Source organism: Myotis daubentonii, chromosome 3 (assembly GCF_963259705.1).
Source record: "Myotis daubentonii chromosome 3, mMyoDau2.1, whole genome shotgun sequence".
Taxonomy (NCBI): Eukaryota; Metazoa; Chordata; class Mammalia; order Chiroptera; family Vespertilionidae; genus Myotis; species Myotis daubentonii.
Window position 1 is genome coordinate 104,689,306 of NC_081842.1, and position 26,483 is coordinate 104,715,788.

Consider the following 26,483-nt stretch of genomic DNA (forward strand, 5'->3'; position numbering starts at 1 on the left):
TACATAGGAGAAAATATCTGTGGCATTGCATTAGGCAAAGACTGCTTATATTTGACATGTAAAACATGATACATAAAAGAAAAAATTGATAAACTAGAATTCATAAAAATAAGAACTGTTCTTCAAAAGACACTGATAAGAGAATGAACAGACAAGCCAAGACTTGGAGAAAATATTGTGAATTCCGTATCTGATAAGGGGCCGAAAATGCATAAAGGATGCTCAAAACTCAATTATAATAGTAATACAGTCCAATAAAAATGCACAAAAGACATGAACAGACATTTCATCAAAGAAAGGTATATAGAAGGCAAAGAAACTCACAAAAAAAGATGTTCAACAACATTAGCCATTTGGCAAATGCAAATAAACTACAATGTGACAGACTACACATCTATTAAATGACTACAATGTTTGAAAACCTGCCAAGTGCCAGCAAGAATGAGGAACAACTGGGGACTCATCCATTGTTGGTGGGAGGGTGAAGTGGTTCAGCCACTTTAGAAAACACTAGGCAGTTTCTTTTTTATTTTTTCAAAAAATGACTTTACTAGATAGGTGGTTTTTAAAAAATTCTCACCCAAGAATATTTTTCCATTGACTTTTAGAGAGAGTGGAAGAAAGAGGGAAAGACAGAGAGTAACATCGATGTGAGAGAAACACATTGATTGGTTGCCAGGGGAGGAGCCTGCAACCGAGGCACGTGCCCTTGACAGGATGGAACCTCGGACCCTTTGGTCTGCAGGCCAACACTCTATCCACTTAGCCAAACTAACCAGCCAGGGCAGCAGTTTCTTATAATGTCACAGGAGCTGGGGGCGGGGGGGGGGGGGGGGCGGGGGGGGGGGAAGAGAAGATGAGTTGACTACAAAGGGGAAAAGGGAAGTATTTGGAAAAGTGGGATTGTTCTATATCTTCTTTGTGGTGGTGGTTACACAACTGTATGAGTTTGTCAAAATTCACAGAACTATATACCAGAAAGGGAGGATTTTTAATGTGTTAATGTTACTTTAATCTTAAAAATGGAAAAAAAATAAAATAAAAGACATCAATGATACTGTGTGACTTCAGGCAAGCTACTCAACTTCTCGGTGTCTTAGTTTTTAAAAGTCTATAAATTGAAGATAAAATAGTAACTTCCTTATAATGTTGTAAGAATGTAATGTGTTGACTTATGTAATATATATATATATATATATATATATATATATATATATATATATACACACATATTACCTGGAACATAAAAAGTGCTAAATAATTATTGGCTGTTATTTTTATTCTTCTTATTGCTACTTGTGTATTGCTCTTTGAAGAAGTTTGGTGATGAAATAATGGAGAGAAAAGAAGGGCAATTAGGGGCCTGGGGTGGCTTAAGGAACATTGACTCATGGACAAAATGGAGGAAGCCATTGGTAAGAGAATGAAAGATTGATTCTGAACATGCAGCCCAATCCTGTGCTAATAATGTGACATCAGCCACCCATTTTAAGAAATAACTCCATTGCACTTGTCAAAGTAAATCAAGTAATTCCTGGAGAATTTCTAGAGGCAGAAGTGACTTGCTGGATTAACGACAGCCCCTCCACAGATCAAAATGCTCAAATCATTTTTCTGTATTGTAATCCTAAACCTAAAAGAATGAGAAGGCCAAAAAAGTCTACCTTCTAGATACACAATCTTTAATGCCATCAATGTGACACCTCCCAATATTTATTTGCTCTCAGCTTCAACCAAGGAAAAGACACATTAGTGTTGGCTGGAAAATGGAGGTCTGTTTCCAGAGTTCTAGATGCCCCCACAGACTCGGGGAATTTTCATCAGAACAGGACACCTGATAAAACAATAAGTATAACATGCAGGGAGGACTTGAACCTGCTGGGGGACTTTCTCACCACCGTGGGGATTTTAAGAGACTTCATAAGAATTAAAATGCTGCACATAATTTATTTTAGCTTCTGGCTTTTCTTTCCAGGAGTCAAATCAGTGCAACTTCTTTCGGTGTTTATTTCAAAGTGGTTACAACCCTCGATTTTCAGAGAGGCTTCACCCAGCTATCTTATCGGAGATGAAGAGGCTACCACCTCTTTTACAGGCAGGGTGGTAGAAGAAAGCAGGTGTTCAACAGCTGGAAGCTCCAGAGGGCAGGCAGTTGTAGCATGAGATGAGCTGGCTCCTCTACACCCCCAGGACATGGGCAGAGTGGACGCTGTGGTCACTGACAGCAGGAGTTCAGCACTATGAGCTGGAACACCCACACTACACTACTGCATCCTTCCCAACAGAGCTCTCTCTCTTTCTCTCCTCTTCTTTTCTCTCTCTCTTCTCTCCATTTATCCATATCATTTTTTAAAAATATTTTTTTAATGACTTTTTACAGAAAGGAAGGGAGAGGGATAGAGAGTTAGAAACATCGATGAGAGAGAAACATTGATCAGCTGCCTCCTACACACCCCCTACTGGGGATCGAGCCTGCAACCACAGTACATTCCCTCGACTGAAATCGAACCCGGGACCTTTCAGTCCACAGCCTGATGCTCTATCCACTGAGCCAAACCGGTCAAGGCTATCCATATCATTTTTAATTGATAAGGACTTTTAAAAACACAACAATGATACCATTAACATAAGCAACAAAATCAATAATAGTTATGTAATATGATTTAATACTAGAGGCCTGGTGCATGAAAATTCATGCACTGGAGGGAGGATCCCTCAGCCCGATGAAGCCTGGTGGTTAAGAGTGAGGACATGAATTCAAATCTCTATTCTGACACTTACTAAGAATATTGTTCTTTGAAGAAGTTTGATTTTATTAAGTAAACATCTTGGGCATGTTAATCACCTCTGAGCCTCAGTTTTTTTTCCTATGGGAAGTGGGACTAATAATAGCACATATTGTATGGGGTTGTTAAGAGAATTAAACAGATAAGCAAAGTACTTAAATAATTATTCGTTATTATATACATTCCTGTTTGGCTTATCCTTAAATGATATACATTTCTCTTTGTTTGTTTGTTTCATTTTTTCATCTAACATCACATTTGGTGATAATTCCATAGCTGTTCTTATAGATTTGCTTCATTGTTTGTAATCATTAACTTATATTCCATTGTATGCAGTCAAATGCTCTACCCCTAAGCTATACCCCCTCTGCTATATTCCATTGTATGGATGCCATATTGATAGACATATAAGTTATTTCTAATACTTTGTTTTTACCAAAAAAAGCACTACAATGAATATGTTTGCAATATTTTATTAGTGTGCAAAAATATCCATAAGATAAACTCCTGGAAATAAAAATTGGTCAGCTCGGAATATGTGCATTTTAATGCTCCTTCTCAGCCTTTCTTTCCTCTAACTATAGCTTCGCCATAGGTGATAACCTTTCCATGGCTTCAAATACCAGGACCAGGGCCAAGGTGAGGCCACTGAGGCAGCTAGGACATAAAATTTAGGGAGACCTTCACTCTCAGGCTCTGCAAGTGCAAGGTTGGCTCTGGAGAGAGACTGTCTCCTTGAGTTTTATACCCCAGTTCCACCTGTTACGTACTCCTGCCTTTTCCCTGTACCTCCAGACTCATCAATCCTACTTGACATCTCCACTTGGGGGGTCTTAAACATGACTCAAACTTAAAACATCTAAAACAGAACTCTTGCATCATTTCTCACTCCCATGCACAAACCTGATCCTTCTACTTCCATCTCAGTTAATAGCATTGCTATTTATTTAGTTGCTTGGGCCAAAAATCCAGGAGTTACCCTTCAGTCCACTCTTTCAACAAGTCCTGTCTTCTATCTCCAAAATATATTCCAAATCTGACAACCTCTCACCACTTCTGCTCCTACTCCCTCAGGCCAGGTCCTGTCTATGGCCACTGTACTAGTGTATGGCCAGCCCCAGGTCTCCCCTCTCCACTTATACTCACTACTCAGCAGCTAGAATGATATTTGGAAAATGGAAGGTTTTTACCAGAGTTCTAGATGGTCACCACAGACTCAGGGAATTTTCATCAGAACAGGACACCTAATAAAACATGAGTATAACATGCAGAGAGGGCTTGAACCTGCTTGGGGACTTTCTCACCACCATGGGAATTTTTTTCCATTATTTTAAATTTTACTGGGCTGACATTAGTCTACATCAGTGATGGTGAACCTATGACACGCATGTCAGAGGTTACACGCGAACTCATTTTTTTGGTTGATTTTTCTTTGTTAAATGGCATTTAAATATATAAAATAAATATCAAAAATATAAGTCTTTGTTTTACTATGGTTGCAAATATCAAAAAATTTCTATATGTGACATGGCACCAGAGTTAAGTTAGGGTTTTTCAAAATGCTGACATGCCGAGCTCAAAAGGTTCGTCATCACTGGTCTACATGAACATATAGGTTACATGTGTGGATTATTAATTTACAAAATCTGTATATAGGACCATGTGCCCACCACCCAAAGTCAAATTTTCTCCTGTCACCTCATATTAGGACCCCTTTCTTCCCCCACCCACCTCGCACTGGCAACCACCACATTGCTATTTGTGTACATAAGTTTCAGTTTTATATTCCACACTAGAGGCCCAGTGCACGAAATTCGTGATGGGGCGGGGGGGGGGGGGTCTCTCAGCCTGGCCTCTGCCCTCTCACAGTCCAGAACCCCTCAGGGGATGTCTGCCTGCTGGCTTAGGCCCAATCCCCCCTGGGGGTTGGGCCTAAACCGGCACTCAGACATCCCTCTCACAGTTCAGGTCTCTCACAGTCCAGGACCCCTTGCTCCTTACCACTGCGCTCGCCAGCCATGAGCCTGGCTTCTGGCTGAGGGAGGTTTTGGGGGATAAGAGGCAGGGGGGAGAGCGCCACTCAACCAGAAGCCAGACTTGCTGCTCCTTTGTTCTGACTCCACCCCAGCCCACTGGCAGGGAGGGGCGATCAGGGGCTGGGCTGGGGGAGGGGCCATGGGAGGTTGAGGCACCATGGTCACGCTCCATCCCACTTTTGCAGAGGTGCCGGGACCATGCTGTCCCCTCTCCCACCGCCTCTGCAGAAGGGGCAGTGCCGGGACCACCATGGCTGGCCTGGCAGCACAGGCTCGCTGGCCCCGCCCCCCACCCACTGGTCCTTCTGGAAGGTTGTTCTGCCATCCAGTCTAATTAGCATATTAGCTCTTTATTCTATAGGATATGAGTTAAATCATATAGTTCTTAGGTTTCTCTGTTTGACTTATTTCACTTCGCATAATGTTCTCAAGGTTGTTGTAAATGATGCTATATCATAGTTTCTTATGGCTGTGTAGTACTCCATTGAGTATATATACCACATCTTCTTTATCCAGTCCTCTATCATAGGGCACTTTGGCTGTTTCCAACTCTTGGCCACCGTGAATAATGCTGCAGTGAACATAGGGGTGCGTATGTCTTTGCGTATAAATGCTTTCGAGTTTTTTGGGTATATATCCAGGAGTGGGATTATTGGGTTGTATGGTAGCTCTATTTTTAAATTTTTGAGGAATCACCAGACTGCTTTCCACAGTGGTTGTACCAGTCTACATTCCCACCATCAGTGAATGAGGGTTCCCTTTTCTCCACAACCTCTCCAACACTTGTTGTTGCTTGTCTTGTTGATAACGGCCACTCTAATTGGTGTAAGGTGGTATCTCATTGTAGTTTTAATTTGCATTTCCCTGATGGCCAGTGAAGTTAAACATCTTTTCATATATCTGTTGGCTTTTTGTATGTCTTCTTGGGAGAGGTGTATTTTCAGGTCCTTTTTTTGATTGGATTTTTTATTTGTTTGGTGTTGGGTTTTATGAGTTCTTTATATATTTTGGAAATTAAATCTTTGTTGAAGCTACTGTTTACAAATACCATCTCCCATCCGGTTGGCTGCCTGTTTGTTTTATTGTCCATTTCTTTTGCTGTGCAGAAGCTTTTTAGTTTGTTATAGTCCCATTCATTTATTTTTGCCTTTATCTCTCTTGCCTTTGGGGTCAAGTCCATAAAATGTTCTCTACCACCCAGGTTCATAAGTTTGGTACCTATATTTTTTTCTATGTGACCTATAGCTTTGGGTCTTATGTTTAAGTCTTTGATCCATTTTGAATTAATTTTTGTACATGGGGACAAACTGCAATCCAGTTTTATTCATTTGCATGTGGTTTTCCAGTTTTCCCAGCACCATTTACTGAAGAGACTATCTTTACTCCAATGTGCATTTCTGGTTCCTTTGTCAAAAGTTGTCTGTCCAAATATGTGTGGTTTTATAGCTGGGCTCTCTGTTCTGTTCCATTGATCTGTGTGTCTGTTTCTCTGCCAATACCATGCTGTTTTGATTATCATAGCTCTGTAGTATATTTTGAAGTCAGGTAGCGTGATACCTCCAGCCTTGTTTTTTTTTTTTTTTTTTTTTTCCAGGATTGATTTGGCTATTCTGGGTCTTTTGCTGTTCCATACAAATCTGATTATTTCTTGTTCTATTTCTTTAAAAAATTATATTGGGATTTTGATGGGGATTGCATTACACCTGTGTATTGCTTTGGGTAAAATGGCCATTTTAACTATGTTGATTTTTCCAATCCATGAACATGGGATATTTTCCCATTTCATTGTGTTTTTTTCAATCTCTTTTAATAATGTTTTGTAATTTTCAGTATATAGGTCTTTCACATTCTTTGTTAAGTTTATTCCTAGGTATTTTATTCTTTTGGTTGCAATTGCAAAAGGAATTGTTTTCTTCATTCCTTTTTCTGAAGTTTTGTTGTTGGTATACAGGAAGGAAATGGAGTCTTGCACACTGATTTTGTATCCTGCAACTTGACTGTATTTGTTTATTGTTTCCAGTAGTTTTTTGGTAGAGTCTTTAGGGTTTTCTAAATACAGCGTCATGTCATCTACAAAAAGTGACACTTTGACTTATCCCTTTCCTATTTGTATGCCTTTTATTTCTTTCTCTTGCATTATTGCTCTGGCTAGTACTTCCAGTATTATGTTGAATAAGAGTGGTGAGAGAGTACATCCTCATCTTGTTCCTGATCTTAGGGGAAAAGTTTTCAGTTTTTCACCATTGAGTATGATATTGGCTGAGGGTTTGTCATATACTAGAGGCCTCGGCCCCCACCCCTGTAGCTTCTTCTGAAGGACATCTGGAAGGACGTCTGGTCTAATTAGCATATTACACCTTTATTATTATAGACTAGAGGCCCGGTGCTCAAAAATTTGTGCACTCGGGGGGGAGGGGGGTCCCTCAGCCCGGCCTGTGCCCTCTCGCAGTCTGGGACCCCTCGGGAGATAATGACCTGCTGGCTTAGGCCTGCTCCCGGGTGGCAGAGGGCAGGCCCAATCCCTAGGTGCAGCCCCTGGTCGGGCTCAGAGCAGGGTCAATAGGGAGGTTGCGGCGCCACCCCCTGTCATGCACAGAGCAGGGCCAATCAGGGGGTTGGGGCATTGCCCCCTGTCACTCACAGAGCAGGGCCCATCAGGGGGGTTGGGGCTCTGTACCCTGTCATGCACAGAGCAGGGCCAATCAGGGGGTTGGGGCGCCACCACTCTCACACTCAGGGCAGGGCCAATGGGGAGGTTATGGCTCTACCCCGTCACACACAGAGCAGGGCCTGTGGGGGGGGGGTTGGGGAGCTCCCCCCTATCAGGCACAGAGCAGGGCCAATCAGGGGGTTGGGGCACCTTCCCCTGTCACATACAGAGCAGGGTGGATAGGGAGGTTGTGGCCCCACCCCCTGTCACACACAGAGCCTCAGGGCGATCAGGGGGTTTGGGCGCTGCCCCCTGTCACACTGATCCCGGTGCCGGGAGGCCTCATGGCTCCGCTGATCCCGGTGCTGGGAGGCATATTACCCTTTTACTATATAGGGTAGAGGCCTGGTGCATGGGTGGGGCCGCCTGGTTTGCCCTGAAGGGTGTCCTGGATCAGGGTGGGGGTCCCCACTGGGGTGCCTGGCCAGCCTGGGTGAGGGGATGATGGCTGTTTGCAGCTGGTCACACATCATTCAGGGTAGGGGTCCTGACTGGGGTGCCTGGCCAGTCTGGGTGAGGGGCTGAGGGCTGTTTTCAGGCTGGGACTGAAGCTCCCAACTGCTCCTTTTTTTCTTTTTCTTTTTTTTATTCTGGGCCAGCTTTAGCTTTGAGGCTTGGCTCCAGCTCTTAGGCCTCCCCAGCAGAAAGTAGGTTTCTGGCCTTTGCTTACAATGTTGTGATTCTGCTGGCTGAAGTCCAGCAGTATTTGTTACAATGTTTGAAACTGCAGGCTCAGAGGCCTGCAGCAGCAGGCAGGGAACGTTGGTTTCCTCCGTCACTGAGGCAAGCAAGCCTCATGTCAGTTTCAAGCTGCCTGGCTGCCGGCTGCCATCTTGGCTGACAGTTAATTTGCATATCTCGCTGATTAGCCAATGAAAAGGGTAGTGGTCGTACGCCAATTACCATGTTTCTCTTTTATTAGTGTAGATGACCTTTATTAAGTTGAGGTACTTTCCTCCTATTCCTATGTTATTGAGACTTTAATCATAAATGGATGTTGTATCTTAGCAAATGCTTTTTCTGCATCTATTGACAAGATCATATAATTTTTATCCTTTCTTTTGTTAATGTGGTGTATTGCGTTGATTGATTTTGGAATGTTGAACTACCCTTGTGCCCCTGAAATGAATCTCACTTGATCATGATATATTATTTTTGGATGTACTGTTGTATTTGATTAGCTAGTATTTTGGTTAGGATTTTTGCATGTGCATTCATCAGGAATATTGGTCTGTAGGTTTTTTGGGGTTTTTGTGTGTGTGTGTGTGTGTGTGTGTGTGTGTGTGTGTGTGTGTGTTATCTTTGCCAGGCTTTCTGCCATGGAATTTTAAGAGACTTCATAAGAACTAAAATGCTGCACATAATTTATTTTAGCTTCTGGCTTTTCTTTCCAGGAGTCAAATCAGTGCAACTTCTTTCTGTGTTTGTTTCAAGGTGGTTACAACCCTCGATTTTCAGAGAGGCTTCGCCCAGCTATCTTATCAGAGATGAAGAGGTTACCACCTCTTTTACAGGCAGGAAGGTAGGAGAAAGCAGGTGTTTGGTAACTGCTAGCATAAACCAAGTCAACAGTGGATTACTCCTGGGTATTTGGCCCAAGCAACTGAATAAATGGCGATGCTATTAACTGAGATGGAAGTAGAAGGATCAGGTTTGTGCATGGGAGTGAGAAATGATGCAAGAGTTCTGTTTTAGATGTTTTAAGTTTGAGTCATGTTTAAGACCCCCAAGTGGAGATGTCAAATAGGATTGATGAATCTGGGGGTAAGGGAGAAGGCAATTACACCATTGAGGAGATTGTGTCACTCTCCTACTTAAAACCCTCCAGTGGCTTCCAAATGAATTTAGAATTAAAGGAGACTCCTTCCCATGATCAATAGATCAGGACCTAGAAGGGGCAGCAATCTGAGCTCAGCAAAGCAATCTCACTTCCATCTCCCTCATTCACCAGGCTCACTGTCACCCCTGTGTTCCTTTTCCCTGGAATGCCCTTTCCCAGATCTCTGCACAGCCACTTTCTTTCAACACTCAGGTGTCAGCCCAGGTGTTACTTTCCTGACCACCCCCATCACTCACTCAATCACTGCCAATATCATTACCCTGTTATATTTCCCCATAACATTATCACCAATGGAAAGTGTCTTATTGTTATCACTGCAAAATAACCCCCTGGCACTACTTGGAAAAAATGTGTATCATTCTATCATTTAAGGTCAGGGCTTAAAACAAGTTTATTAGTTCAGTTGGACAGTTCTTGATTGAGTCTCTCCTACTGTTGCAGTTAAATAGCAGCTGGGGTTGACATCATCTGGAGACTTTGCTGGGGTAGATGTCCAACACTCTTTCCTCCTAGCCTGGTGCTCCTCCCGGGGTCTCTCTCTCTCCAGCAAAGTAGCCTGGACCTCCTGAGTGGTGGGCAGTGCAAGCCTCCAAAAGGAAAGCAGTGGGAACTGCTGGTCCTCTCATAGGCTAGGTGTGCAACTGGCAGAGGTCCCCTGCTGTCAGATTCAGGTGCTCAGTCACAAGCCAGCCCAGGTTCAAGGGAACTGAAGAATAAATTCTACCTCTTGAAGGGGAAGTTACGTGTGTGTAAAAGAAGGAAAGGAATTGATGGTGGCCATCTTTGGCAATAAGGTATCATATTTGTTTGTTTACTTGTTAATTGTCCATCTACTCCCATCTATAATAGTAAAAGCATAATATGCTAATTAGACCAGACATCCTTCCAGACGAAGCCTGGGCTGCGAGGGAAGCTTGGGTTCCGTGTGCCAGAGGGAAGCCGGTGCCAGCAGCCAGGAGAAGGAAGGCCTACTCTTGCACAAATTTCATGCATCAGGTTTCTAATTAGGTCATAAGCTCCACAACAGGGACTTTGTCTGTCTTGTTTGGTGGTTTTATTTCCAGCACCTAGAAGAATGCTTGGCACATAGTAGTAGCTCAATAAATAAATTAAACACTTGATAAATGTTCAGGAAACTAACATAGACTGAAATAGACTTCCCCAGATTGGTTATGTCAACTTTGCTGATGTTAAGCATGCTGATGTCTCACCAGATAAGAGAAACCCTACATTTATAAAGCATTTCATTTCTTTTGAAAACAAGAAAAACTTACCCTGAACACAAAATCTAGAAATAAACTTGGCCTGTTTCCAAATGGAAAATATTTCTTGTACCACCAGAAATTATTTTCCCACAGCTTGTGCTACATCAAAATATTGAAGTTGACTGCAAATATCCTATTCTTTAAAGTTGGTAAAGGAAATATAAAAACCTGCTATTTGAATTCTCCCAGAGATTCCCAAACTGAAAATGTCATTATAAATTAAGATAGATTCTAAAAATATTGATGATGACTGAGAAATGTCATCAATGTGGCTCAATTGGTAGGAGCGTCATACTGTACATCAAAAGGTTCTGAGTTCGATCCTTGGTGGGGACATGTGTGGGAGGCAACTGATCTCTCTCTCTCTTTCTCGCTCTCTTCCTTCTTCTCTCTAAAAATCAATTTAAAGAAATTTTGTGCATCAAACTTATGTACAGTTTTTGGTTACAAAGCCAGCACTTGTTGCATATAAGCATAACCAATGGACACAGACACCAGAGGGGTGAGGGTATGAGCCAGGGGCGGGCAATGGGGGGAGATAAGGACACATATGTAATACCTTAATCAATCAAAAAAAAAAATAGCCAGCACTTGTTTACTGAAGTAATTACATATGACCAAAGCAGAAAATAAATTCCCTCAAATCTCTCCTTTGCTAGTTTCTACTGGTGAGTTCTATAAAATAATCCCATGTTTAAATCTTTTTATAAATCCCTTGTAAATTAGTGAGAATGTATTCATCTGAAGGATTTTTAGTAATTTTTGAAGTTAAGAATATCGGGATTTAATTTTTTAAATTAAACTTACAGAAACCTGCTAATTAAATTCCTTCCAATCTTTGTTTTGCCTTCAGTTTTCCCAGATTTGCTCAAAGCAATCCCAGTGAGCATCCACGTCAACGTTATTCTCTTCTCCATGATCCTGATTGTCTTAACCACGGTGGGGACAGCCTTCTTCATGTACAACGCTTTTGGCAAGCCCTTTGAGACTCTGCACGGCCCTCTAGGTTTGTATCTTCTGAGCTTCATTTCAGGTAAGAACAAAATTCTACTCCTGAAGACAAATGTGTTTTTTAATATCAAAAGATAGGTCTACTCAAATACAGTGTTAATATATATACACATAAATGTTCACAGTAGCATTACATATGATAGCAAAAAGTGGAGAAAAATATAATTATCCAACATTGGGATTTCAATAAATATATTATGATAGTCTATGTGAATCATTATGATGCTGATATTAAATTATATTTTTGAATAAGACATAATCAAAAGGATAAATGCTTATAACAATAAGTTAAGTTTAAAAAGCAGTATATAAAATTTTATAAATATGGAACTAATTTGTCTTATCTATATAGAGAGAATATATAACTATATATTGCATATATACTCTCTAAATATAGCCTCCACTACATAAATACATATATATAGATAAAGATATATAGAGAGGCCATTCTGTTGGTAGTAGTTACCTTTGAACAATGAAATTATAGGTGATTTTCATTTTCTTTCACACTTTTTATTATTTACAAATGTTTAATAATGTGTATTTATTTACATATAATCAGAAAAATAAATAAAAATCATCAAAAAAAGCAAAGGACGAGTGTTTCACTCACAAATGAGTTGTTGTATTCAGGCCTGTTGGTACTTTGAGTGGCCTAATGGAAAGTGTGGCTGGGCAAAGATAAATTCTAAACCTGAAAATTAATTCATCAATAAACATGTGCTACTCGTAACCAGGACTGATGGGAAAGAATATGAAATCCATCAGGACCACAGGGTGCTTAGCATATATTTACAAGGAAGAAAAAACCAAGAAAATGAAATATATAATTCCATGTAACCGTTTTCCTATAGGCTGTCTCTGATTTCAACGCACTCCAAAGTTGCATAAAGACTCAATACTTTGTCATAGTCCCAGGAAGCAAGTAGCTTTACTAATGATTTCATGGAGAGATGCGTGAGATTATAACACATCAGCAAGTAGTGTATTGAAAATCCCCATTCTCTTCCATTTCATTCTCCTCTGATTTGTCCTGTGACTATCATCAGGCCCCAAGCTTCTTCTTTCTCTTGACATCACTCCTTTCCCTCCACATAATTCCACTCCAGCCACACACTTGCCATAGTTCCCTTTCTGTGAAGCAAAGCCTGCTCATCAGCAGGCATTCAAGCCTCTAGCCATTATTGCTTGAGTTCACTTCTTCTGGTCTTATCCCACCCTCATCTTGATAATCAAATGATACACACTACCAAAGTAGTTCTCTCTCTAGTTGGGGGGGCGGGGGGGGGGGGGGGACAGGGAGTTCTACTAATATATTTTCCAGATCTTTCACAAGCAAATAATACCATTTTCAATTGTGCAGTGTTGATTAACCTGTGAGGGCTGAGTCTAAGTCTCATCTTTTAACTCTAGCAAGAGCATCCAGTGTGAGGCTCTGCACACAATAAACAATTCAGTGTGTATTGCGGACTTGAAAAAGCAAGCCCCAAAGATGTTAACTTGGTCACTTAATGCAGTAGAGAGTAGAGAAATCAGAATTCAAATGGTTTGGAATTAGCAGAGCAGGCCCATAGAGAAGGTGGGACATGAGCCAGGGAGAGATGGAATGGAAGATGGTAATGGAAAGCCAAGGGATTTGCAATCAGGGCAGAGGAGCAAGAGCACCAGTACAGAGTGTGGATGGACAGACCTAGATAGTGATTGGATCTCATGGGAAGGCCTAGGTCAGAAGTGGGTGTTGCCACTACTTCCCCCCACCCAACATGCCAAACCAAACGGGTGGTGTGCTATCTCAGTGAAGGCCATTGAGTCAATCGGGTCAGCTAGAAAACAGGATACAGAACAGAGGGAGTGAATGTTCAGCAGCATTTGCATCGCTGGGAAGTTGACAGAAAAGCAGATTCTAGGCCCCACCCCAGACCTACTGACTCAGAAACTCTGGGGGCCGAGCCTGGCACGCTGAGCTTTAACAAGCCCTTCTTTCCGGGGATTCTGAAGCAAGCTCAAGCTTGAGAACCAGAGTAACAGGGAATTAATTAAACAGGTGTTGGGAGAACTGGGAAAACACAAAGGAGACCTGAAGTAACTCAGAAACCATAGTTTCAGAAAGCAGCTACCATCCCTGGGGCTCTGAGAACTAAGGGGGAGAGTCTGGAGTTACCAGAACCTAGAGACTTAAGGAAAGACCCAGGGCGCTGGTCTTAGACCACTGGGAAGAAGGCACTGAACCTTGCGGAGATGGCACTGTCAGGGGACATCAAGAGGCAGCTGTGTGAGTGTGGAACCATCTGGGGAACGCCCAGCTGCGGAAGCAGCAGACCCTCTGCTTCCCTGTCCTCCCCACCTTGCCATGCTCTCCGTGTGGGAAGCAGCTGACAGGCAGAACTAGAGTCTTGACCCAGCATCACAAAGCAGAGAAAAAAGAGCTGATTTGAAGCTGAGACACAGCAGCTTATTAACTGGCATAGCCATCTCACAATAGCTTCTGAATAAAATTCAGGGCAGCCCATTTGGAAGACAAATTATTGAACAGTACTAATGGGCAACCAAACTAACAGTATTTGAAAAACATGACTCAGAGAATGCAGAATTTAATCCAAGTCCCAGATCTTATCGTGGCCTTTGGCCAAGTCTAATGAAAAGAAAACGTGAGCACAGAATATATGTGGGAGCACACGGGCCATGTGCTTACACTATACCTTAGCTTTGAACTTGTGGCAAAAGCAAGGTGCTCAATAAAGGTTTGTGGGTGAGGGAAGGGAGAGAGTGGGAGAAAGGAAAGAAGGAGCCAGTTCCAGATCTGTGTCTTGCAGAGGAGAAAGGCCTAGTGTTTCCAGATCATCTTCTTTTAAGCCCAAAATCCTCATTTTTAAATACCAAAATTTTCAATAACTTTTAAAAACATGTGTGAGGGTCAGATGGACTGCCACTCTGACCTTTGGTGATAAAAGAGTCACTCTTAAATCACAGACTCCCTGTCCATCTACAGACAGTCCCTGGAGGCCCCGGGAGTGTGGGAAGATTTATCTGAAGCTGTAATATTCATGGAGACCCCAGTTTAAACCCTGAAGGTGGAGGATGGGAGTTTCACAGCCCTTATCTCAAACACTGAATTGCTCCATGAAACCCATGCAAGCCAATAAATTACATGCTCCGCGGCCAGAGCCTGGACTGGGAGGTCCTTTAGTTCTAGTGTGAGTCACATTTCATCAGAGACCCCCCCAGGGAGCATGTCTCTTCCACCTTCTCCCTCACAGTCAGAGAAAACTTCTTTATCTTCCCTTCTTGTACTTACCCCCTGGTTCTCCCTTTCCTTGTGTTGATGTCATTGCAGAGCCATTTCTTCAGCTGCCTGGTCCTGAGGCATGAAGACAGGAGAAGGGAGGGGAAAGGAGTCCTCCTACTGTCTAGGCAGGACCTTCCAACTGCCCAGAGTAACTGTGCTACAAGCCGCTCCATGTTTCCTAGTGTGGTGCGGGCCTGGCCCTGGATGTAGAAAAGAAAGGGAACAGCACTTTGGATTAGGTCCCCACAGCTTACTCACACTGTGGTCCTTCTGGAGCAGACATTCCTTCCCCTTCTCGTGGCTTCCAGTTCGGCTCATCATATTATCATATTCCTCAGCCTTCTTTGTGCAACATTTCTTTTTTATTTTATTTTATTTTATTTTGATTTTTTTCTTTATTGTTCAGATTATTACATTTGTTCCTCTTTTTCCCCCCCATAACTCCCCTCCTCCCAGTTCCCGCCCCACCCTCCGCCCTCACTCCCCACCCACTGTCCTCATCCATAGGTGCACGATTTTTGTCCAGTCTCTTCCCGCATCTACCACACCCCTTTCCCCCCCAAGAATAGTCAGTCCATTCCCTTTCTATGTCTCTGATTCTATTATGATCACCAGATTATTTATTCACTTGATTCTTAGATTCACTTGTTGATAGATGCATATTTGTTGTTCATAATTTGTAACTTTACCTTTTTCTTCTTCTTCCTCTTCTTAAAGGATACCTTTCAGCATTTCATATAATCCTGGTTTGGTGGTGATGAACTCCTTTAGCTTTTCCTTATCTGTGAAGCTCTTTATCTGACCTTCAGTTCTGAATGATAGCTTTGCTGGATAAAGTAATCTTGGTTGTAGGTTCTTGGCATTCATCACTTTGAATATTTCTTGCCACTCCCTTCTGGCCTGCAAAGTTTCTGTTGAGAAATCAGCTGACAGTCATATGGGCATTCCCTTGTAGGTAACTCGGTTTCTTTCTCTTGCTGCTTTTAAGATTCTCTCTTTGTCTTTTGCTCTTGGCATTTTAATGATGATGTGTCTTGGTGTGGTCCTCTTTGGATTCCTTTTGTTTGGGGTTCTCTGCGCTTCTTGGACCTGTAAGTCTATTTCTTTCACCAGGTAGGGGAAGTTTTCTGTCATTATTTCTTCAAATAGGTTTTCAATATCTTGCTCTCTCTCATCTTCTGGCACCCCTATAATTCTGATGTTGGTAAGCTTGAAACTGTCCCAGAGGCTCCTTATCTTTGTATTTTTGGATTCTTTTTTCATTTTGCTTTTCTGGTAGGGTGTTTTTTGCTTCTTCGCATTTCAAATCTTTGCCTTGATTCTTGCGCTCCTCTGGTCTGCTGTTGGGAATCTGTATAGTATTCATTATTTCAGTCCGTGTATGCTTAATTTCTAGTTGGTTCTTTATCATAACATCGAGGGTCTCATTAGATTTCTTGAGGATCTCACTACATTTATCGGTGGCTTCTAGACAGTTCTTAAGAGACCTTAAAAGTGTGGTTCTGAACTCAATATCCTCCATTGACAGTTTTGTCCTGTTTCTTTGTCTCCGCATTTTTTATGCTTTCTTGGTGCACCCCCCAGTGGTCTCTGTGCGCAGTCTTGTTGTAGTTAAGCCTTGATTGTTGTTGGCAGTACTGGGGGTGATTTGACCTCCAGGCTAACTGGCCATGAGAGTCCGCTGTGTCTGCAGTGGGAGAGCTCCTGCGCTGGATCTCTAGGGCGGTGCTAATCAAGCGTTTTCCTGAGGCTATCCGGCAAATGGCTCTGTGCAGGGCTTGGGCGGGGCGGGTCCCCGGGGATCTACAGGGCGGACCACTCTCATTGTTCCATGTAACCCAGCAAGTCAGCTTGCTCTCTCTCCTCCTGTCAATTAAAACCAGGTCTGAGAAATCGTTCCTCTAGTTAGACCATATCTTAATGGTCCCCCACAGTTCATTGTGGGCAGTGAATCTCTTCCTGGACTGTACATGAGAATCACGGAAGAGTTTTCAAAAACACTAACACCAGGTCCCCAGGTCTCTCTCTCTCTCCCTTTCTCTCTCTTTCTCTGGATCCCTCTCCTCACCTCCTTAATTTGTGTACATCTCTCACTTTCCCCTACTGTATTCTAAGCCTCAAGGGAAGTGTTTTCCACCCTTTTCCTCCATTCTGCTCACCCTGCCCCTTTCCCTCCCCTCCCATTTACTCTCCTTTTGACTCTTTCACAGAGTTCAGTGTTGACCAGTACTCTTGAAACTTCCCTCCTGCAGCCTCTGGGACATGGAGGTCTCCCGGTTTCCTTCCTCCAATTTGGCACACACCTAGTCAGTGTCCTCTGCTGGTTCCTCCTCCTCCACCACCCAAAATAACTGATGGTATTCTCAGGGTCGGGTCTCAGGCCGATTCTTGTCTTACTACATTCTCTCCCTAGATGATCTTATCCATTGTCATTGCTTTAAATAATATCTACATCCTGAAAACTCCTACATTTATATTTTTCATCTAGACCTCTTCTCTGAGTTCTAGACTCACATATCCAACTATCTACTTGACATTTCCCCTTGTACACCTCGCAGCATCTTAAACTTGACATGCCCCAAGTAGAACATCTGATTTTTAGTGCTGAGCTCTTCTCCCTGCTTCCTTATTGCCCTAAACTCTAAGCCTTTTCCTCTCCTATTTTATTTATCTTGGTTAATGCCACCACTGTCTACTAATTGCTTAAGCTACCTTCAAAATGTTTTAGATCTACTTTTGAAATGTCTTTAGAATTCATCTCTCTCCATCTCCAATGCAGCAGCCTAGTCTTTCACCAGACATTTCTTAGAAAGTAAATCAGCTATCCAAAACTTAAAGTCTTTCACAAACTTCGTATTGCAATTAGAATCAATCCCCAAAGATTTTCCATGGCTTTGGATATCTGACATTAACTAGCATTAACTGATCTCTCCAATCTAGTTTCTTTTCCATTTCCCACTCCCTGCCTGCCCCCTGACCACAGGTCCTACTTTCAGTTCCTTCAGCAAGGTGACCTCTTTCCCTAGAATCCTCACATGTGCTTTCTCCTCTCCTCCAGAACTTCTCTGAGGATCCTCAGCCCCTTTGTACCTTTAGAACTCAGCTATTGGGCGTAGCCTTTGCTGACCACCACATCGAAGCCCTATCTCCTCTCTGCCTCCATTTTCTGTCATAGCACCCCAATTATAATTACTGTGACCTTTAATTATTTATGTCCACTTTTGTGTGACCTCTCACTATATTGTAGGTCCACGAAGGCAGAACTGTGCGCCTGATTCACTGTGGTATCGCGGGGCCCTGGTAACAGCTGGCACTTAGTGAGCCCTCACTCGGGGTTTGCTGAGTAAATGGAACATGTGCACCTGTATCGTTGTGCCTGTATCCACACTCACCACACAAAAGAATTACCTACGAAAGCTTTAAAAAATACCACTGCTCAGGCCCAACCTCCAGAGACTCCGATTAAGAGAGAGAGAGAGAGAGAGAGAGAGAGAGAGAGAGAGAGAGAGAACTGAATATAGAAGCAAATGGATCCACAGTTCCACACTGGAGCATCGATATGTAAGTGTATGCCTTTATATGTTCCATGTTAGGAGTTTCCTAGTTGATCGCAGAATCAACTGCATGTAAAAGAAAGCAGGCTAGGTGGAAGACTTGCTGTGAATCAACGTGGGAATGTCCTAAATAGTTCAGGGAATAGTCTCTGAGGATGATAAGACATGTATTAGCTCAAGCAAGCCTCCGAAATGTGGGCTTACTGCAAATTACATTTATTATGTCCTCTCTTACGTAGAGCATCATGCAATAAGTTATACCAAGCAAGGCAAACAAATAAAATGACTGCCTTTCTTTAAAAGGGGGATGCTACTAATATGGGTCTAATTAATTATGATAATTACAACAGTGGCAGGGCACATAAATAAGCACAAGTCATATATGAAACATGAAGCCCAGGAAATAAAGAGCAGGACAAAAATAGAAGGATGCTTTCATTGTATATCAGTTTTAGTGTCAATAACGTCCTGGCCTCTTTAATATGTCTAGGACTCATTATTCTGCAACAATAGCATCTCTTTTCACTTCAGTCCTTATGGAGGAGCTGTTGTTCAGAGTCCGAGAAAGAGAAACAGGATATCCCGGCACCAAAGCCACGGAGCCTGAGGAGGGTTAAGGATTGGGTAGAAAAGTCAGCAGTAGAAATATTCTATCAGTTTCTCAGCATAGCCTTTAGAAAGGAGGCTTCAGAAGGAGAAAATAAGTTAGCCAGCTCATGGTGGCAATGAGCACGGAAATGCTTTGATATGCAGGCAGCAGCTGAAGGGGCAAAACTGTTGTGAGAGGATTGCACTCTGGATCACTCCTGTCGAGGATGCAGGACAAGGATGATCTAACTCACTCTGCGAAAGGCCCAGCAATGACCTTGTGCAAGGAGGTGCTCAATCTTGTTCTATCACGATTGCAAGGAGACTCCTTTCTACTCAGAATGTATTTGTATGTCTTCCCTTCTGCTTCACTTAGGGTCAAAGCCCTCCGAAGCACCACTTGATGTGCCCCCCCTCCCCACCCCCCAGCTATACACACACACACACACACACACACACACACACACACACACACGGCTCATCTCCTACGCGTCTACCTGGCTCTCTTTTTCAGCTCTCACCACCTGGTTCCTTTTCACTTGCTGTACTCCTCCCCCCTGTATGAAATACTCTTCTCCTCAAATATCCACTTTCTCACACCCTGGCATCCTTCAAGAGACACTAAAATGTCATCTCTCTGAGGCCTCCTCAAGGGAGGCCCTTCCCTGCTTTATTTTATTCTCCTTGGTGTGTATCACACTCCAATAAACTAAATCTATTTCGTTATTTCCTCTCTCTGCACTGTGTCTACCTCCAAGAGCTGCACAAAGATAGGGAATTCTGTCTGCTTTGTTCACTGCTGCCAAGACAGTGTGTAAGCACCCAATAAATACTTGTTGAGTAAATGAGTAAAATAGGAGCAGTCCTGCATATTTCCTGGTAACAGATGACATTCTCCCTTTCTGAAAATCAATTCAAATTGGAAAAAGACTGCTTTTAGACCATTTTATTTGGCACAAATCACCCTTCTCACTAACATGACATTTGTGAAGCTCTAGTTAGATGTGGGCTCTTCAACTCTCTGTTACAGAGGAGGAAGAGGAAGCGCTGAGCCCAGTTGCTGTTAATCCTTCATCCACAGCTGCTCTTTGGAATCACATGACCAACTTGCTCTTCATTATGACCTCAGAATCTACCCTTAGAGATTAGTTTGCTTTACTTGACCCTCTGCCCATTGTCTAGATGGTAGCCATTGGTCTCTAAAAGCCATGGAAGCCAGAACCACTTCCTTCGGAGAAGAAATCGTTGCTGGGAATTTCATCTCCAATACCTGCTTTCTAGTGAGATTGCATAACTTCACAGAAAATTAGCACCTGCACCTGCAAAGTTGTGGCTCTCTCGCTTCCACTTATAATTTCTCAAGAAGGAAATTATCGATTTATTATTCTGTAGAGAAAATGGAGTGACTCTGACATTTATCATCTATAAGAGGGTTTAAAGATGATGTGTTAGCTTTCTGGAAATTTTGGCCATTACTTTAGATGAAACTGAAATTCTAATTTATTATTTCCAAAAATACAATTTCAGTGATAATGAGAGAATGTTTCATAGATTTTCACCTTGGAGGACACTTCTCTACCAAGACCCCTGCTGCCCTGGACTCTCCTAGGTCCTGGCAGGATGTTCCCTCTCAGGGGTCAGCCAGCAATGAAGAAGCAGTTTTCTCCTTGCTGTGACTTTTGTCCCCCTTATTGTAAGGCCAGGGGGAGAGAGATGCCCAATTCTCTCTGCCAGAGAGAGTCCTGAGTGTGCAGTGTCTAGGACATTACAATCGCTTGGTAATTGACTGATAATTCGTGGTGTGACAGCCTTGTAACTCAGCAATCCCATTCAGTCAGAAATTAACTCAGTAATCAAAGTCATTAAAGGAAAAAAAAACACACTACTGAATCAGCCAGATGGTAGGGAAATCAAACACATGAAGGAAAAATGGCTGGTCTTTGAGTAAGATGCTGGGCAGTAAAACCTGGGCCCTATGCCTGGTTATACTTCAAATTCTAGCTTGAGCAAGGCTTGACAGGTTTCCGAAGTCTAGTGTGCTCTAACCTTTCCTATGAGTCGGAGCAGTGCTGGTCAGATGGACAGCCATGGACCTGACTAAATTTGGGCTCTTGGTGTACATGGAAAACTTGGAAAAGGAGGAAAGAAGCAAGCAGACCTGATCCTAACATTTGTAAACCCTTGGGCAAGAGTATGACAGCTCACATACCCCGTGTCTAGACATTTAAAAGTTAAACAAACTATTCACCAAGGCGTGTCATAGGCTACTGCATGAACAAACATCTCTCCATAGGACCTGGGAGGCCAGATTCACATTTAGAATCCTTGAGCCCTGGCAATTCTACACTTGAATGCGGCGATGGGAAGAGAGCTGGCTGTTGTCTGTCCTCTTTCCTTCCATGCCTGGTTCCATCCACACTGTGAAAGAACTCCAGGGGCTCTGACCATGCCCAAAGCAGCTGTGCCTTGGAGACCTGCAGGCCTCAGGGCTGTGTATCAGCCACAGAGTCTGCCCTTGGGAGGACGGCCCAGGGAAGATACCCACACAGCCCTGGAAAGCGCTCAGGTGTTTGGGAAAGGAATTCCCAGGTCCCAGAAATGTATCTATAAGGCGAGTCAGGGACTCCAGCTGGGCCGGGCCCACGGACCTCAAAGATCCCTTGCCCCATGGAGGAGGGCTCTCCAGAAGAGAGGAGGAGCAAGACCTCTGGGTGTGGGGCCCCCTTGCTGGACCCCCTTGTGGAGCCTGAGAGTCACAGCGGAAACGTACTGAGCCCTGTTCTCACCATCACTCACATCTCTCACACTCCCCTCTGTGTCCCTGGCAGTCAGACCACCAACAGAAACGTTCCATGTACCTTTTGGTCTGTAAGTCATAAACAGTTACAGTTGTTCTCATGTATGGTTTAGAGCCATAGACAGAGAAAAGCAAAAATATTCTCAGTCCACAGTGAGTTGTTTCCTTTCACATCTCTTAGCAATGCTGGCTAAGGCTCGGGCTGGGTTCTATGTTCTGACTCTGAAATGGCAAAGTTGACCACATGGCCAAGCCCAGAATCCAGAGCAGACCTAAGGCTGTCCATCCTCTCAACTACTGGACCACATGTTCTGATTCGAGAGCTTGTGCACTTAAAGTATTAGCTATGGCAAAAGGCTGAGTTTACAGCCGTAAAAAGGAAGAAAATTTTACCCTTTGCAACATCATGGATGGACTTGGAGAGCAAAATGATAAGTGAAATAAGCCAGTCAGAGAAAGGCAAGTACCATATGATTTCATTCACATGTGTAATTTAATGAACAAACTGAACTACCAAGTAAAATAGAGACAGACTCATAGATAGAGAGCAGGCAGACAGCTCTGGTGGGGGTTGGGGTGGTGGCTGGAATGGAGGGATTGAGCAAAAAAGATTTAAAAAAAGAAAGAACTCGTGGACACGGATAACGGTCTGGTGATTGCAGGGGTAGGTGGAGGTGGAAGAGGGTATGGGTGGGGAAATAAACGGGGATGGAAAAACAAATTTAAAAAATAAAGGGGAGGAAGAGCTGTGAGTTTAAGACACCCCAAGCAACTTTTACTTTAGGAATTTGAAATGCAGTCTCACTAGGATGCCTCCTTAACAAAGTAATACCTTTAAAATATTTAACAACTTGAAAATGAAACCATGCTCGAATTTTCCCTGCAAGCCCTAAGGAAACACAGTGTTTCTCTTCTGTCTGAAATTCACCACCTTCTCAGATAAAGAAGACTCTTGTAAAAGCAAAGGCATTTTCTCCATTCTCAAATAAAGAGAAAACAGCATTGCAGCCTTCTTGTTGGATCTAACAATGAAGTAATAAAACAGTTTTGCCAGGGGAAAACTAGGCTGACAAAATTTTACACAGGAATATTTTCAACTACTGCTCTGAGGCTAGTGGGAAGTGAAGTTTCAAGAAAGTTATATCATTTGATCATTTGGGGGTGTATTATGTTGATTGTCAAGCTGATGGGGCCAGTCATAAGCTAAATTCTAATAAAGAAATGTGGATGTGAGGGCGATCTGGCTGCGACATCTGTCACCCCATTGATCGCCAGGGTTGATTCTGCTGATCTGGCTGGCTAGGCGGGTGTCCCCCTCCTCCCTCACCGATCCATGTGCGTCCCTCCCGAAGCTGCGCGCTCGGGTCGAAGAGGACGACCCCCCCCCCCCCCCCCGCCCTCGCCCCAGGAGAGGACCGGTCTTTGGTCAAGGGTATACGAGTAGCTGCGCTCCCCTGCTAGAACCTCGCTCCCCTGCTAGAACCTCCAAACAAGCTCTCAAGAAATGTGATTTCCCTTTTCTTGCCCCCCCCACTCCCCACCCCTCATGATCCAATCTGTACCTCCACCCCAACCCAATCCTGGCCTCTGGAAGTAATGGGGACCATCGCTTGCCTTGCAGCTCCCCACATCTGGGATGCTCTCCCCCACAGGCCAGCTTCCCTTTGCTTGGCTAACTTCTCTTTAGCTACTTCTAAGGAACCTTCCATGCTGTTGCCCACTCTCTCAGTGATGGCCACTTGTACCTCCTTACTATCACACTCACTGCGCTTGATTTAATCATTGTTGTATCTACGTTCCCTGCCTGATTACACACTCTGTTAGAGCAGGAATATTAATATTAATATATGCTTGTTTTAATGTTTCAATCTCCACCACTATCCCCATGTGTGGCATAGAATGAATCTAGTTGAATAAATGAAGGAGTGAATTAATGGATGGGAACTTAAGCCACTTGTTGCTGCTCCCAGAGTATTTGATGAACTGTAATTGAAGAACCAAAAGCATCACCCCTCCTAAAGGAGTCATAATCCTAATGGGAGAGTATTTGGAGGAGCAAGGAACTGTAATACATTCTTTTGGGTTACCTACCTGATGTGTGTGGTGGGGTAAAGAATTAAGGTAAAAACTTTTGAGAAGAAAGTAATACATGAAAACCATAAGACTAGCTACCAACTAATAAGCATTTATGCATATCAATTGTAATGCCAAATGCTAATCTGTGTCATCTCTATTATCCACATTTTATAGATAATGAAATTGAGATTTGGTGATTAAAACTGCTTAATTTCTTTATTTTTTATTGATTTTTTACAGAGAGGAAGGGAGAGGGATAGAGAGTTAGAAACATCAAGGAGAGAGAAACACCAATCAGCTGCCTCTTGCACACCCCCTACTGGGGATGTGCCCGCAACCAAGGTACATGCCCTTGACCAGAATCGAACCCGGTACCCTTCAGTCTGCAGGCTGATGCTCTATCCACTGAGCCAAACTGGTTAGGGCTAAAACTGCTTAATTTCACGGGTTAAGAATCCAAATTGGTTTGACTTAAGTTGGAAAACCATCTCAACAAGTCTCCTATTAACTGGCACCCCTTGGTGGTGGCCTGGAATCCAACCCAGGCTGTGGAAGCCCTGGGAGTCCCAGCCACCCACTGTGTTCCTCACCCTGCCCTCCTGCCACCTGATTCTGCCCTTGTGCTACCCACCCACCCAGCGGTCCACCCTCCTCAAGGGGGAGGTCCTATCAGAGTTTCCAGGCACCAGTCAGTAAGGATGCCCCTGTCCTCAGAGGTCTCTCCCGGATGGCAGCTGCAACAGTTAAGATTAGATTAGGCTGCCAATGAGTGATACATCAGAGAAAAATAATCATAGTGGAAGACTCTAATACATGCATAATTCAAGGGGACTTTGCTGCCCCTACATCTCAGCCACTCTCAGCCAAACAATGCAGCCTTTATTCAAGGCAGCCACACGCCGAGGTGAAAATGCCGAGTTGTTAACAAACAAGGAGAACAGGTACTCTCTGCCTCAACACCTCATCCATGGCTCGCTTTGCTCAGGGGCTCCTCTGGGCAGCGGCGGCCAGGTGGGAGCTGAAGGAGGAGGAGGCACGTAACCCTCTGAAGGAAGCCCAGGCTTTCCATAGAGCTACATGATTGGCATTTCTCCTGCATGGCCTGTGAAGTATTTTGAGAAATTTGTTGAGAGAATTTTGTTCTCTTGAAGCCACATCACAGCAGTGGCTGCTCTGTGCCTGATTTCGTCATTGTCCTTTTAAGGTGCCCAACAACCCAGCCTTCTCACCACACAGAGGAACATCCCTGTCTTTGTCAGGTCAGCTTGACCCGGCTCCCACAAGTCCTCTTGCTCAGAGCCATCACCCAGGCACTAGCACCCACTGTGTGGGCAATCAGGCACATGATTACTAATTTGAAATAATACTTTTTTTTTTTGGAGAAAAATGCAAATGAGAATACCTGTAAAGGCTTTCTTTAGTTGGCACCTCCACCTTCTTCCCTGTTCCTTTCCATCAGGAAATATTTGTCCCAACATGGTGTTTGTTGCTTCTGTTGCAGGGTCCTGCGGTTGTCTTGTCATGATTTTGTTTGCCTCTGAAGTGAAAATTCACCACCTCTCAGAAAAAATTGCAAATTATAAAGAAGGGATTTATGCCTACAAAACACAAAGTGAAAAATACACCACCTCGTTCTGGGTCGTTTTCATTTGCTTTTTTGTTCATTTTTTGAATGGGCTTCTAATACGACTTGCTGGATTTCAGTTCCCCTTTGCAAAATCTAAAGACACAGAGACGACTACGAATGTAGCTGTGGATCTAATGTACTGAACGGCAAACATTTCTGCAGTTTCCCAAGGCAGTGAGCAGACTTGCTGCATCCGCTTGGATGTGGTTAATTTTGTGAATCCTTTAAGATGCCTCAGTCAGACCACCCAACCTTCGGTGATAATGTTTACAAACTGCACTATAGGCACAGGCTGGAAGAAGGGGAGCAGAAGGAAGGCTTTGGAAGGTGTGCTGCCCGGGGGGGAATCGCTTCACCAGGCTGTCAAGGCAGTCAACTGGAATGGACAAACCTACTCCTACATAGCAACATGCAAAATGCCTACTCCATCATGGGGGCATCAGAAGGCATGAGGATCTATTTTAATAGAAACATACTATTTTGGATATAACCATACATTTCTTGCCACAGACACCAGAAAAAAGAGCAGGAATAACTTCTTCCAATGATAGTGCATTAAGTGACCTTTTCAAAAAAGTTCATTTAAAGTACAGTCTTACTATCATGCCTGTTGATTTAAACTTGCAAACTTAAAAAAGTAACCAAGAAGAAAGACCAAAGCTAAGGGTATTTTCTCTCATGCCTAGGACCCCACTACATTAACACAGTATTTACAAGGGAGAAACTGCCAGGACCTCTGAAGAATCATGAAAAATGATTTTCCTGGTAAACTTCATACAAAATGACTCATTGGAGCTGTTGTTTCTAACCTCAGTGTCTTAAATTCTAATTTCCAATTATGAAATTATGCTACATTCTGGGATTATGATGGTAACACTGTGTCATTGTGGTTTTTGGTCTGGCTGTC

The 26,483-nt window shown here is 43.3% G+C and overlaps 1 protein-coding gene across 1 annotated transcript in view; it reads left to right on the forward strand.

Annotated features, from left to right (window-relative positions):
* Window positions 1-25,866, forward strand: part of CLRN1 (clarin 1) — a 42,705-nt gene extending 16,839 nt beyond the window's left edge. Inside the window, exons 2-3 of the mRNA XM_059686032.1 lie at window positions 11,491-11,670; window positions 25,451-25,866. Coding sequence (XP_059542015.1) covers window positions 11,491-11,670; window positions 25,451-25,719 — 449 coding nt within the window. The 3' untranslated portion in view covers window positions 25,720-25,866. The remainder of the gene's footprint in view (window positions 1-11,490; window positions 11,671-25,450) is intronic.
* Window positions 25,867-26,483: the final 617 nt, after the last annotated feature.